The sequence below is a fragment of the Ambystoma mexicanum genome, chromosome 3p (assembly GCF_040938575.1).
Source record: "Ambystoma mexicanum isolate Mex_15411 chromosome 3p, UKY_AmexF1_1, whole genome shotgun sequence".
Taxonomy (NCBI): domain Eukaryota; kingdom Metazoa; phylum Chordata; class Amphibia; order Caudata; family Ambystomatidae; genus Ambystoma; species Ambystoma mexicanum.
Window position 1 is genome coordinate 159,657,359 of NC_090925.1, and position 13,212 is coordinate 159,670,570.

The 13,212-nt window shown below is 47.1% G+C and overlaps 1 protein-coding gene across 2 annotated transcripts in view; it reads left to right on the forward strand.

Moving 5' to 3' along the window:
* Positions 1-13,212, forward strand: part of LOC138580191 (alpha-2-macroglobulin-like) — a 574,708-nt gene that overhangs the window by 501,354 nt on the left and 60,142 nt on the right. For both annotated transcript variants that reach the window (XM_069650528.1, XM_069650529.1), the window contains exons 20-21: positions 9,146-9,217; positions 11,368-11,470. In XM_069650528.1, coding sequence (XP_069506629.1) covers positions 9,146-9,217; positions 11,368-11,470 — 175 coding nt within the window. The remainder of the gene's footprint in view (positions 1-9,145; positions 9,218-11,367; positions 11,471-13,212) is intronic.

Below are 13,212 nucleotides of genomic sequence, written 5' to 3' on the forward strand. Positions count from 1 at the left end.
ATCCCTCATGACCAAAGGGACCCCTAGAAAGCAGAGCACAAGAGAAATACTCCACAGGGTGAGCAAGAAGGATATTCCCCAGAAGTCGATGTGAGTCAACCGGAGCAGAGGAGGAGACCCGAGAGGGGTCTATGCGAATGGGTTAGTTCACCCTCAGGAGATACAGAGTCGAGACACAAAGGTCTGAGTACACCAAATAATCAAAGCGATTTGTCGTGGAAATGTGAGAAGGGGCCAAAATCCTTGGAAGCTGAAAAGGACATTTCAAAATATATTTAGTGGGAAGGTTCAAGCATCACCCAACAACCAGCTAAATCAGAATATTCATCTGTGCTACTTTTAGTTTCTTTTCTTTACATAGCTAGGGCCCATTAGGTAGTTTAGGTTTGGGCAGAGGACATGGTTGTGTTACGTAAGACCTCCTGATCAGCACCTTTTACCTACTTAGATAGGGAACTCCATCATGGAAATAGGTGTAGTTGAGGGTCTTTCTTTTTGTTAATAAAACTAGTTTGGTAAATGTGTCCACTTGATCACCCAACTATCATGCTCTGCGGGTACCACAAAGATCCTGCCTCTCACCCACTGTCAACAACATATTCACACGACCCCTTTTTCTCATCCTTGATGCCCTAGGTATCTTCTACACCAACTACGCAAACAATACTCAGCTCCTACTCACACTTACAGGCGACTATGACACTGACTCCAGAACTCTCAACAACATCCAGACTACCAAACATCTAGACTACCATTCAGACCTGGATGGCAGCCAACAGTCTATGTCTGAACTCGGACAAGACTGAACTTCTCCTTGTAGGTTCCACAGACACTCTTAAGAATCTTGAAAGTCAATTCAGCCACTTCACCATCGATTCCATTAGAATCCCGTTATCAGAATCAATGAAAACACTGGGAGTTTACCTAGACTCCAATGTATCCATGACTAGGCAAGTTAATGCGATTGCCTGCTTGGCAGCATACCATGCCAAGCTCCTGAGCGCAGCCAGACCATTCCTCTCCAAGAACAACTGCACCAACATAGCAAGAGCCATAACCGGTTCGAATCTAGACTACTGCAATGTCCTCTTCCTGGGAACATCCTCAAAAAACCTAGAAAAACTGCAAGTCATCCAGAGCAGTGCACTAGGTGCAACAAGGGGTATCCCAAAAAGGGAACATATCACAGCATCAAGGAAACAAGCCCACTGGCTCCCAATCATAGAACGGATAATATTGAAAACCTTGGCACTAACCCATAAGTGCATCCACCAGACAGCAACCTCCTACCTATCTCAAACGATCCACCCTGCCACATTGATAAGACCAACCAGGACTCCATATACTAATATGCTTATGGTGCCTTTGGTCAAAAGGGTTAGAGCAGGACGCGCTAGAATCCCGTACCTAGCCTCCTTACAATGGAATGCCCTACCACCACCGCTGTGTTTGGAAGAATCACACATGACATGCTCTTCTCCTAATCCCGCTCTACAAATCCCACATGACTGCATAACCGTATCAAGTTAGAATCTGTATTTGTTTACATTACCTGTGCTTGAATTGTATAAATGTATAACCTGTTTGTAAAAAAAGAAAAATTGTCTGAGTCCTCCCTTCTGCTCACCACACTGCCCACACATGTAGTACCAGAGTACAAAGGGTAATGCTGTGCAAATAGTCGCATGCCCCAGTGAAGGTATTTGGAAAATAAATACTTCATCTGCCCCAGGTGCATCCACAGAGAACACCTCCAGGCATGAAGACGGACTGTCCAGCACCCAAATAAATGATACATCGTAGCCTTCAACACAGAGTCCAACCTCCAGTAGATTTTAAGCCACCACAGCACCATCCACAACAACTGAGAAGAGGCCCCTCCAATAATCAGCTGCCACTATTCCGGTAAAAGAAAAGGGAAGGAGAAAACTCCTTATCCAGGTAGCACCAAATGCCCACTCTGCCCAGCCACCAGTCATCCTATCCAGACACCAGTGACATAACATGCGGCTCTGGAAGTGAACCATGGTATGTTGTGGCTCATTCACCAGTGACATCTGTCCCTGGACCTGCCTGAAGGCCCCATGGATGTGGACACAGCCATCCCACAAACAACACATACGCATGTAAGCATGCATGACACTGATGGAGACCATGGTGGTCCATGTATGTGGTCCCCAGATGATCTCAATCTATCTGAACAGACACCAGTGCTTGAACAGTGGATCTAAAGCTGTCCGGAGGGAGGAAGTGCTTGAATTTCCACAGGAGGGAGCGTTGATACCAAGCTGTCTGAGTTTTCTTAGCTATGTGTGTCTTGAAGGAGAGATGTATGCAAATGTGGAACCCAAGGGACTTGGCGTAGGAGGTGAGCTCGGGTGGGAAGCTCTCAGGGTTCATGGTTGATAGCCAGGTCTGTATCTGGGTGTTGTGAGAAAACTGAAGGTGTCTCACTCGTTAGTCCCCGGAGATCTGTCATCCAGGTGGCCACGACATTGCTATCGCTATTGGATCCAGTTCCTGGGGGTGGACCAGTGCAGGAGGATCACCTAGATGAAGGGTCTCTGGGGAATGAAAGTGGGACACCGAAGGGTGAGACGCGGTACCCCCTTCCTTATGACACCTTTTCCCTATCCTACCCCATAGGATATCTAGAAACTCACCCCCACCCCTTGCTTGACACAAATACTTCCTTGCAGACAAATTACCATGAAAGACAACGGACTAATACCCTAGCCGTATACCTGACACGTCCCAACACAAGGGTCAAACAGAGTTAAGCAACGGCAGATAACTACACACACCTGACTTCTCTTCCGTTTCCCCATAGGGATAAAAGGCAGAGCACAATAGCACACAGAGAGTAAAGACAAACACATGAGGAAGCAGCTATTCCAGGATGGCAGTTCAAACGGAGGAGAAAGGTGGCGAGACCTGAAAGGACGATGAGGAGGGAATTGCCCTTGCCCTTTTCAAAACCAGACCCGCGGAGCTGCCAAAAAGGGAAACGTAAGACCAGGAATCGCAGCTGGTGAATAGTGCTAAGGATGTCAGCGGTACATGGGACCCTCCCTCATTGATAGCCTGGGTGGTGAGAAGTGGTTGCCATCGCAGTACCATCCTTGACTCCAGAGACAGGAGACATTGACAGAGTTCAGCACTGCCGGCGAGCTGAAAATAATTGATAATAGACCGGACTGTGTTGGACTCAAGGTTGCGAAGAGCAACATAGTATGAAGAAAGAAGACTAAAGTACAATGATCTTTTGTAAGCAAAATTGCTATTAGAGTTGGAGTGGCCCGGTGCCACTTGAGCGCTCATTTAAAGGAATCTGTCTGATGCCCTGCTCCTGAACAAGGAGGATGGATGGAACTGGGAAATCGAGGTGGTCCTGCAGCAGGTTATGTTGAATCCTGTGCATAATCAAAAGTCTTCGGGTTGTTGTAGAAACTACAAGTACCAAGAGGCCTTAGGGGAGGATGGCTAAAGGTGTCAAAGCGGTCATATGAGTGTCAATCCAAACCCTGTGGTACAGACGAAAGTCTTTGACATGTTGTGGAAGCTAAGTGAACAGTGTAAATGGGGCAACTGTGAACCTGATGGAGGGATGCCTGCAAATTAGGGTAAACAGTAACCCATCCAAGAACATTGTGGTGATAGAATGTGTGAAGCCTGACTGGAGGCTGAGACCCCAGACTTGGGTAAGGTAAGAACCTAAGGGGTCTGGAATTACTTTCTTTGAATTGGGTTAAATGGCAATGTGAATTCGACAGAGGGACGTCAAAAAGAAAGCCAAGGGAAGTGAATCTTCTGCACTGTGTTTCAACTAAGTGAACTGTGATAATTGGCAAATGTGAACCTGGCTGAGGAATGCCTGCAAACAAGGGTGAATAGTAATACACCCCTGAACATTGTGACAAGTGTGAACCCGACTGAGGGATGTCCACAGTGAGTGGTTGGTCTGAGCCCGACTGAGGGAGGCTAACGTTGAGAGAAGGATCGGAGCCCGGATGAGGGGAATCCAAGCATGAAGAGTAATCTCCTGATGTGAAGATTATAAGGAACTTTTGTTTTTTTGTTTTTAATGGCTTATCAGGCCCTCTGAAGCAAGAGACTTTGCATGAAAGAGACTTTGGCACACAAGGTCCTGATATTGAGGAAAGGAACTGTAACCTTTTGTGGAAGAAGCACATGAGTATGCTGTGTTCAAGAGTTCCACCTGGCCCCATGCTAAAAACATGGGGAAGGAGGACCACAGCCATAACATCCTGACTTAAAATGTTTTGAACACTTATTTATTTTCTTGCAAACATTATCCCATACGCTTTTGTAGCATAGCGGTAAGGACTGGCAATAGGTTTTCTTAGCATAGGCAATGTTTATTTGACTAGACTCCACTGGGATTGTATTATAAAGATTTGATGGTCATAGCTTGCTGCCATCTTAGATTTAGGTTTAGATTAGGTGTCTCGCTCACCCATTTTACAGTTTAATAAACACCCTTGAACTATGATCATGCGTGTCTGTCTTACTTTGATACCATGCCTTCCTTACAGTGTTTAGTGTTGTTGGCGAGGAGTAGGAATTCGATCTTGGACGGGTTCAACTTCAAGTATGCACTGAGCATCCAAGACTTGATCAGCTAGAGGCAGGTTTTGAGCCTGTGATGGAGTCGATCTTTAGGTGTATCTGTGCCTCGTCAGTGTATTGGTGGATGTGGATGTTGTACGTGGTTAGGAGGCCTCCCTGCGCCTCCATGTATAGATTGAAGATCACTGGGGAGAAGATGGAACCATGCGGGACTGCACAGGTCACGGGTAGCATTGGTGATCTTGGGAGTCCATCTGAACAAACTGCTGGCGAATGACAAGGTAGGACTTGAACCAGCGTAGGACAAGGTTGCTGATCACCAAGCATTGATATAGGGTGTCCGTGAGTGCCTGGTGGTCTACTGTGTCGAAAGCGGCTCAGAGGTTGAGTAGAACCAGGAGGCAGGGGTGGCCATCGTCAAGGATATTGAGGGTGTCGTAGACCACCTGTATGGTGGCTGTCTCCGTGCTGCATCTAGGTCTGAACCTGGATTGGTAGGTTTGCTGGAGATTGTTGGTGTTAATGTGTTGCTGTAGTTTTGCGGCTACCGCTTTCTTGATGCTCTTACCTAGCAAGGGAATATGGGTGGTGTGGTAATAGTTACCTAGGTTGTTGGGATCCAGAGTGGGTTTCTTTAGTAGAGGGAGGATTTGTCCTGTCATCAAGGTGAATTGGAAGGTGCCTTATGTTAGGGAGTTGTTGTTGATCTCCAGGTAGGGAAGGAGCGCTTCTGTGGAGGGGTGGGGGTGTTGCGGATGGACGCTGGGAGGATGCCTGTATATGATGTGGCTTTGAGGGCAGCCAGGGTTTCTACCAGGTCCTCTGTAGTGAGTGTCTTGGATGTTGTCCAGGGTATGGAGATTTTGTGAGGCAGGATGTGAGGTTGGGCTGTGGATGCAGAGCCGGTGTATGTGCTGGAGAATCTCGCTGATTTTGTCAATGAAGAAGGTGTTGATGTCGCTTTTAAGACACCTGTGCTTTTGTTGTCGGCTTCTGCTATGGTGTTCTAATACTAGGAGGCCTTGGCTGTGTTGATTAGTTTTCAGCGGTTGCTCAGAATTCCTTGAGGAGTGCCAGGTCGGATGCGGTCCAGGAGCAGCGCCAGGTTTTCTCTTGTTTCCTGATGACTCTTTTGCTGAGGTTGAGTTCTTGCGTCTGTTTTGGTTTGCAGGTGCATTGTCTCAGAGGTGCGTGGCGGCTGATAGGTTGGCGCTGAGTGTTTCCAGTAGAGAGTCGCAAGTTCGGTTGGGGGTGTTCTGCCGTGCTGCAGGTATACATTAAACAAGAAACCAGTTGGGCACAAAAAGGTGCAGGTGTGCTGCTTGGTGGGTTGATGTAAATCCATCCAGAAACTTTTTAAAATATTTGACAGAAAAGGGGATGCCCCTGTTCCAAAAACCCTTTTGTATAAATCTCTCCCATGGTGCATTACATAGCTGAGTGCAGTTTCTGCGATAATCCTACAGGGAAAAAAGAAAAGCACTTAAACTGATTTTTAGAGGAAGTTACTAGGAGGTTTGACATGCTAGAGGATGTGGGGATGGTGTCAGGGGACCGCATTGTTAGCTTGACACTTTGGGGAGGGTTAGTAAGGCCCTTTTCAGTCCGTTCATTTACATTTTACCGCAGGAACCTCAAAGGATTCATGAGTAAAGAGCAAGATCACAGCAGGAATTGAAGTGTGGCACGAGGGAAAACTGATACTAGAGGAGGCTCTCTGGGGGCACTTTCACTGTCGGGGGAGGTGGGAGAGACCAACAAGGAGCAGTGCCCATTTAGAGTGTGAGAGTGCTGAGGAAGACGCTTGAATTTTAAGGAATTTTCATCAGGAACCATTGTCACTCTCAGAAAGGGAAGTTTGCACAATGGTTTTGCAGTTACGCTCTCGCTGGCAATTCCTTGGGGATGGGGGAGTAGGTTGGCGGGAATGAAAAGTGGGGGCAAAACAAAAGGACACTGCATTTCACTCTAATCGATAGAAAGTGGCAACACAATTGGGGGAAATGTTACATTATGTGAAATTGATTTGTAAGCACTTGTTAGTCCCAAAAGGCATCGTAGCCGAAAGCCATGGCCAGTGGCACATGGTTATTTACTACTAAATGGGATAGTGGCTATGACCGAAAGCCATGGGCCAGGGTCTTTTACTGTAAGTGGTGCAAATTCGGCAGTGGCCACAGCCGAAGGACAAAGCCAGTAGGGCCTCAGTTATTCACCTGAATTGGTACAAAGTTGGTGGGGCGGTAGCAATGGCTTGTGGAACATGGGTGTTTCTACTATATAGGCCACCAGACATAGCCAAAATGGGCCCTGGCATTTACTACCACAACTGGTGTAGGATATAGCATGACAAAACCCTTGGCAATCCATGAAAGATATTTAGTTAACAGTCAGGTTGAAAGCATTCCTTCCAAAAAAACAATGACATTTGTTGTGAATTGGAAGTGACAACCTTAACTCGGTGTTCCATCCCCCGTTGCTCAGCCCATGAGCACACAGATATCATCACAGATGACATCAGAAATGACATGGGTGACATGAATAGGGGGAATCTGGGTTGAGGTTGTTGTCACTTCCAAACCCCGCTAAGTGTCGTGGGTTTTGGTGTGAGAAATGTTTTTGCTTAACTATCTGTAAACTCAAGTTTTTTCATAGAGGGGGGGAGAAAATGAAAACACCACTGTCACTATGGGGGCTTTAAATAGCATAGAAACTCCCTTCGACCTGAAAAGTGGGTGTAGAATAGGTCATTTCAGCTGAGCCACAAATGTCACAGGGCCACCCAGCAGACACCCCTATAAGGTCACCTGCAGATCAGTTCATGCAAAACAGGTCAAAAGCATGCCTTCTGCTCCCGCCATTGTCTTGGTCCTATAGGGCAAGAACATATGATAAGGACATGAGACGAAGACCATTTTCGGGAGCAAAATTCATGCATTTCAGCTCATTTGCATTGAGATGTTTCACCTTAACTCTGTCTTAACTGAAGTATTTTCATTTCATCTCATGTATTTGATTGGATGGCCCAGCACCAGCTATGTCTAAACGACGATAAAACGGAGCTCCTTATCTTGGGTACCTCACAACGCCTGAGCAAACTTGAGCCGTCGTATCAGTCATTTACCATAGACGGTAGTACCATATGAGTCTCGAAAGACACCAAAACGCTAGGCTTTTACCTGGACTCCACCCTATCCTTATCTAGACAAATAAATGCGGTCAGGTCTGCCTCTGCTTACACGTGCAAACTTATTTCAGCCTGTAGACCGTTTCTTACCATCCCCAACAGTGTCACCCTAGCTAGAACACTTATTATGGCAAAAATTGATTATTGCAGTGCTCTTTACTTAGGCACCAGCCAAGAGAACCTGTCCAAACTCCAAACTACCCAGAATAATGCCATTCGAGCGGCCTTGAACATCCCTCGAAACCACCACATCTCAGAAGCCAGAACCAACCTAAAGTGGTTATCTGTTAAGCAGAGAATCTCCTTAAAAACTCTTGCCCTTACGCACAAATGCCTGGCCAAGAAAGCCCTATCTCTGCAGTCAGCTATCGCGCCACTCTACCGCCTGACCACTAAGAACTGCCCAGACTCACTATCGATCCCCAGGTTTAAGCTTCAAAAAGCGGGGGCCACCAGCTTCCCTGTCCTAGCCTCTAAACTATGCAACACCCTCCCTGCTACTATCAGAGCTGAAGATTCTTTCAACACCTTTAAGACCAAAACCAAATCTTGGCTCTTTGACCAGCAATAAGACATGCTCGACGCCTCTGTCCTACATACTCTGGTCCGTTTCCTCCGATACTATTTCCGGCCCGCTACCTCCGTTACTATTTCAGCACACCCTAGGATATATCATCTGCTAATTCCTAGTGGCACTGTAATCTATGTAATATATGTAATTAGAAAGACGGTTAATATGCTGTTACTGTAAATTTTGTAATGTAATTTCTTTGTATTGTTTTCTGCAACCTTGTACAAATTGCGCCCTTATGCCCCCGGGCCTGATGGATTGCGCGTTATAAATAAACAAATACAAATACAAATTTGTTTATATCGATAGAGACAGAGCGAGAAAGAGAGAGAGCTAGAAAGCATTGCTGTACTCTTGCAGGGTATCCGGTTTCTACAGGCCCCCTATAGGCCTTTCCACCGTCTGCCTTTCTCTGTTTGTTGGTTGGGGTGGTGCATGAACGTTGGGGGGGGGAGGGGCGGATTCTTCATTGCTGCGGTCAAGAGTGTATTGCCTGTGCACAGGCCTGGTGTTAAGGACCTATCTCCAGCAATTAGGTAGATGTATTAACGCAGTGTCCACTCTGAATCCTCACTCATGTCTAGGATTAATCCCAGAGCCAGTCCTGACCCATGCTTGCCCCCCCCCCCCCTTGTGTGGGGAAGAACCGCAAAGTCCACAGTGGTTCCTGTGCTCCTCACTATGATGTAGAGGAGCTGTCCCAGGAACTTAACGCGTCTCGTGCATGTTAAACACCAAACCAACCTTGTAATATGTTTAAGCCCTTGCTCCTTTTCCACCTTTTCTTTCTCAAACAGATGACGCAGCAAGCCACTATTCAGCAGTACTATCTTCATCCTGTGGGCCACTGTAGGATGTACATCAATTCGGTAAGTGCGCGAAATGCCACCTCTGCATGCTTGCTGCTTTTTGACATACACGGCCACGTGTGCTCAGGGTGTCACTCTTTCTGTCCAGTGGTGTCGTATTATCATCCACATGCCCTGTGACCTGCAGCCTCCACACATTGTTCACGTTTTTGGTGCTTCTCTCTGGGATCCAGGTTTTGGACCGAGGGGTCATATTCTCTAAGGGGGTGCATGGTATTTGTACAGAGTCTAGCTGCAGATTCTCTCTACCCTTTGAACAAAGCTTTCTCTGGCTCCTAACCCCTTCCACCACCATTCTGTGGCAGGCGGGGTCTGCCACCACAAAGCATTTCTTTAGAAGCCACTACTTGTCTCACTTCAATCTCCTGACTATACATCATAGGGAGGAATGATGACGGTAAGTGTGAGACCTGATACTGTACAGAATCAATGTAGCATTATACACAATAGGGAGAAATGGCAATGGCCACTACAGCAACAATGTAGCATTATACACTATAGGGGGAAATGGAAATGGCCACTGTGCAGCAACAATGTAGCATTATACACAATAGGGAGAATTGGCAATGGCCACTGTACAGCAACAATGTAGCTTTATATAGAATAGGGAGGAATGGAAATGGCCCCTGCAGCAACAATGTAGCATTATACACTATAGGGGGAAATGGAAATGGCCACTGTACAGCAACAATGTAGCATTATACACAATAGGGAGAATTGGCAATGGCCACTGTACAGCAACAATGTAGCATTATATGCAATAGGGAGGAATGCAAATGGGCACCTTACAGCAGAAATGTAGCATTATTCACAATAGGGAGAAATGACAATGTGTGACACAGAATCAGTGTAGCATATTACACAATAGGAAGAACTGGCAATGGCCACTGTACAGCAACAATGTAGCATTGTATGCAATAGGGAGGAATGGAAATGACCACTACAGCAACAAAGTAGCATTATACACAATAGGGAGGAATGGAAATGGCCACCTTACAGCAACAATGTAGCATTATACACAATAGAGAGAATTGGCAATGGCCACTGTACAGCAACAATGTAGCATAATACACAATAGGGAGAATTGGCAATGGCCACTGTACAGCAACAATGTAGCATTATACACAATAGGGAGAAATGGCAATGGCCACTACAGCAACAATGTAGCATTATACACAATAGGGGGAATTGGCAATGGCCACTGTAAGCAACACCGTAGCATTATACACAATAGGGAGACATGGAAATGGCCACTGTGATCAATATGATCAACAAATACAAATGATGGACTATCGTAGTTACATGAAACTGAGCAGGCGTACACCATCCAGTAGGATCGGGAAACGCCTGTAGAGCCCATAGCGCTACGAATCAATATTAATTTGGTTATCAGACTAATGCAGTGTCATTCTGGTGATGGGGACACGGGTTGCCCCTGCTTGCTAATGCTCTGTGCCCCTGCATGCAGGACTAGGCTGGTTTGCATGCACCATGTGAAATCTGTGCTGGGTCATGTTCTTTGTTATTTCTAAAGCATGCAGTGGGCGCCATTCTTCTCTGCACTTAGGTCTGGGGTGCATTGCTGCACAGTTCTAGCATTCCAGCATACTCTGGTCCGGTTGCATGAGTGATACGGTGTGCATTGGAGTGTAACCCTAGGTGGGGAGCTAGTGCCTGCTATTATGCATGAGGGCCAGAGATGTGCTGTGCTCATGGCTCTGCATTCTCGTTGCTGCATCATGTGAGCCTTTCAGGGGCATTTCATGCATATGAAAGGGTGATTGAAGGCTACAAGAGCACTCCATACCTCTCTATGCCAGAAAGGCGGCGTGGGCATACTCTGCTACGATGCCATCCCTTGGATCAAGTAGGCCATGTGCGCAGTGGATCCGTATGCTGTGACCCTCACCATGCCTCCGTCTAATCTCTAACTTGCAAGTGGCATCTCTGGATTGGTTCAATCATTAGACGCCATGGTGGTACTATGGCCAAGGGTAGTAGTGTTGCTGGCCAGTGACGGACATACCAAGCTCTCTTCCTCCCCACATTTCAGAATCGCAGATCTCAGTGCCCCGGCCTTCTTCACTCTCACCAGCCAACTCCCCAGGAATCCCCTCCCTTGGTGACTTAAATTTCTCTTTTGTTTTCAGATCCCCAGTGAACCCATAACTTTCACGTTAACCCTGGTGAGGACAATGCTGGGGCAGAACCTCAGCCCCTGTTACGCTCTCGTGTATGATGTCTACAATGCTGGTAGGTCAGACTTGTGTGTTTCTTCGTGCTGAGCGTGGTATGTCCTATCCCTCACGGTTTGCGTTGTGCATGGGGTGGGAGTCTCAATGCCTTCACAGGTACCGGAAGTCAAGGCATGCAAGTGGGTCTCCTTGTGGTGGAAATTAAGGAGAGAGTCTTGGGTTGGTCACTAACACCATAGTACACACTGATGCGCTTTCTTATGAAAGAAACAAGGCAATATCTTTGACTTCCAAATGGTGGCACTGGAAGAGGTGACCCGGGTATTAGTAGTAGTGGGTTACCAACAAGTGGCACCCCGGGTAAAGGAGCTCAGACTGACCCTAGTGGAACAAGGAATACAAAATAAAACCGATTTGTAATAAAAAGACTAAAGAGCTTGCACAAGCCTGTCATTCTTGCCCATTAGTCATTGGGGATGTTAACCTCAAGACACACAATGATCAGGCAAAATGCTTAAAGCTTAACCCGATACAGAAGGCTGTGTGAATGTACTCCTTTCATCTTTACTGAGGCAAGTTACACAATGGGACTGTGAAGGCGCTGGAGCCTCGAGAAGGTCCCCTCAGATCATGCAGAGAGAGGGGATGGGTCTTAGTTCCTGTAGGTTATCCACAGAACACCCCAGTGCTAGACCCTGATTCTTGTGTCTTAGGGTTGGCTTGTTCTTTTGAATGCCTGCACTGCTGTAACCCCTTTGCAGGATTCAAATAATGTCTACAGGTCATGCACGTGTGTGTCCAACCACATCCATCTAGCCAACATTGTGTACACCTACAGAACCTCAACCAACTCTACCCACACCCCACTCAGCACCTACACTGCTCTGCCCTTTCACCTCTCTACACCAATCCAACGACTGTACTCACCTACTCTACCCACAAACTCACTGCACTCTACTCCATCTCACCCCACTCTAACCGAACCTATCCCACCCACTCTACATCCACTTGCACTACCTCACTCCATCACTCTTCGCCACCGCTCTACCCAGTGCCCTGTCTTACTTCACTCCATAAACCTAACAACCCCCACTACTCTGCCCCACCCACTTTACCTTAGCAAAATTCTACACCACCACACCCCACTGTACCTCTACCTCCATCTTCCCCGACACACACTACCTCACCCACTCTCCCCCTCACTACCTCATCGCACTCTACCCCAGCCCAATTCATCTATTCCAATCGACCCCACACTACGTTGCCCTTATCCCATTCTACCTGCACCCCACTCTACCCTCACTCCCAGCATACCCCACTCCCATCACTCTATAACATTCCACTACTCTACCCCACCATTCAACACCCACAACCCAACAGCATGTCACTCTTCTAACCAGGTTCCTCACACCACTAAACTAAACCACCCCACTATCACCTATTCCATTACAAGCACACTAAACCATGTCACCCAACTCTACCCTCCTGCACTCTACCCCAACGTACCCTCGCTCTACCACCACACCCCCATGACCCACTGACTGTAACCCACCCCCACTGTACCCTCTACGCTACCCCACTCCAACACGACATTCTCTATCCTTGCCAATGTCCCATGCTACCCTTCTGTACACCAAAATATACCCTCCCTACCCTCTACACTTGTACCACCCTACTTCCCCTCACACTATCCAACGTACTGAACTCTACCCCCACCCAACCCTTTATACCGTCACCCACACCACTCCACCCATACCCCACTCTAATGTTACCTGTCTCAACTACTCCCCACTCGACCTG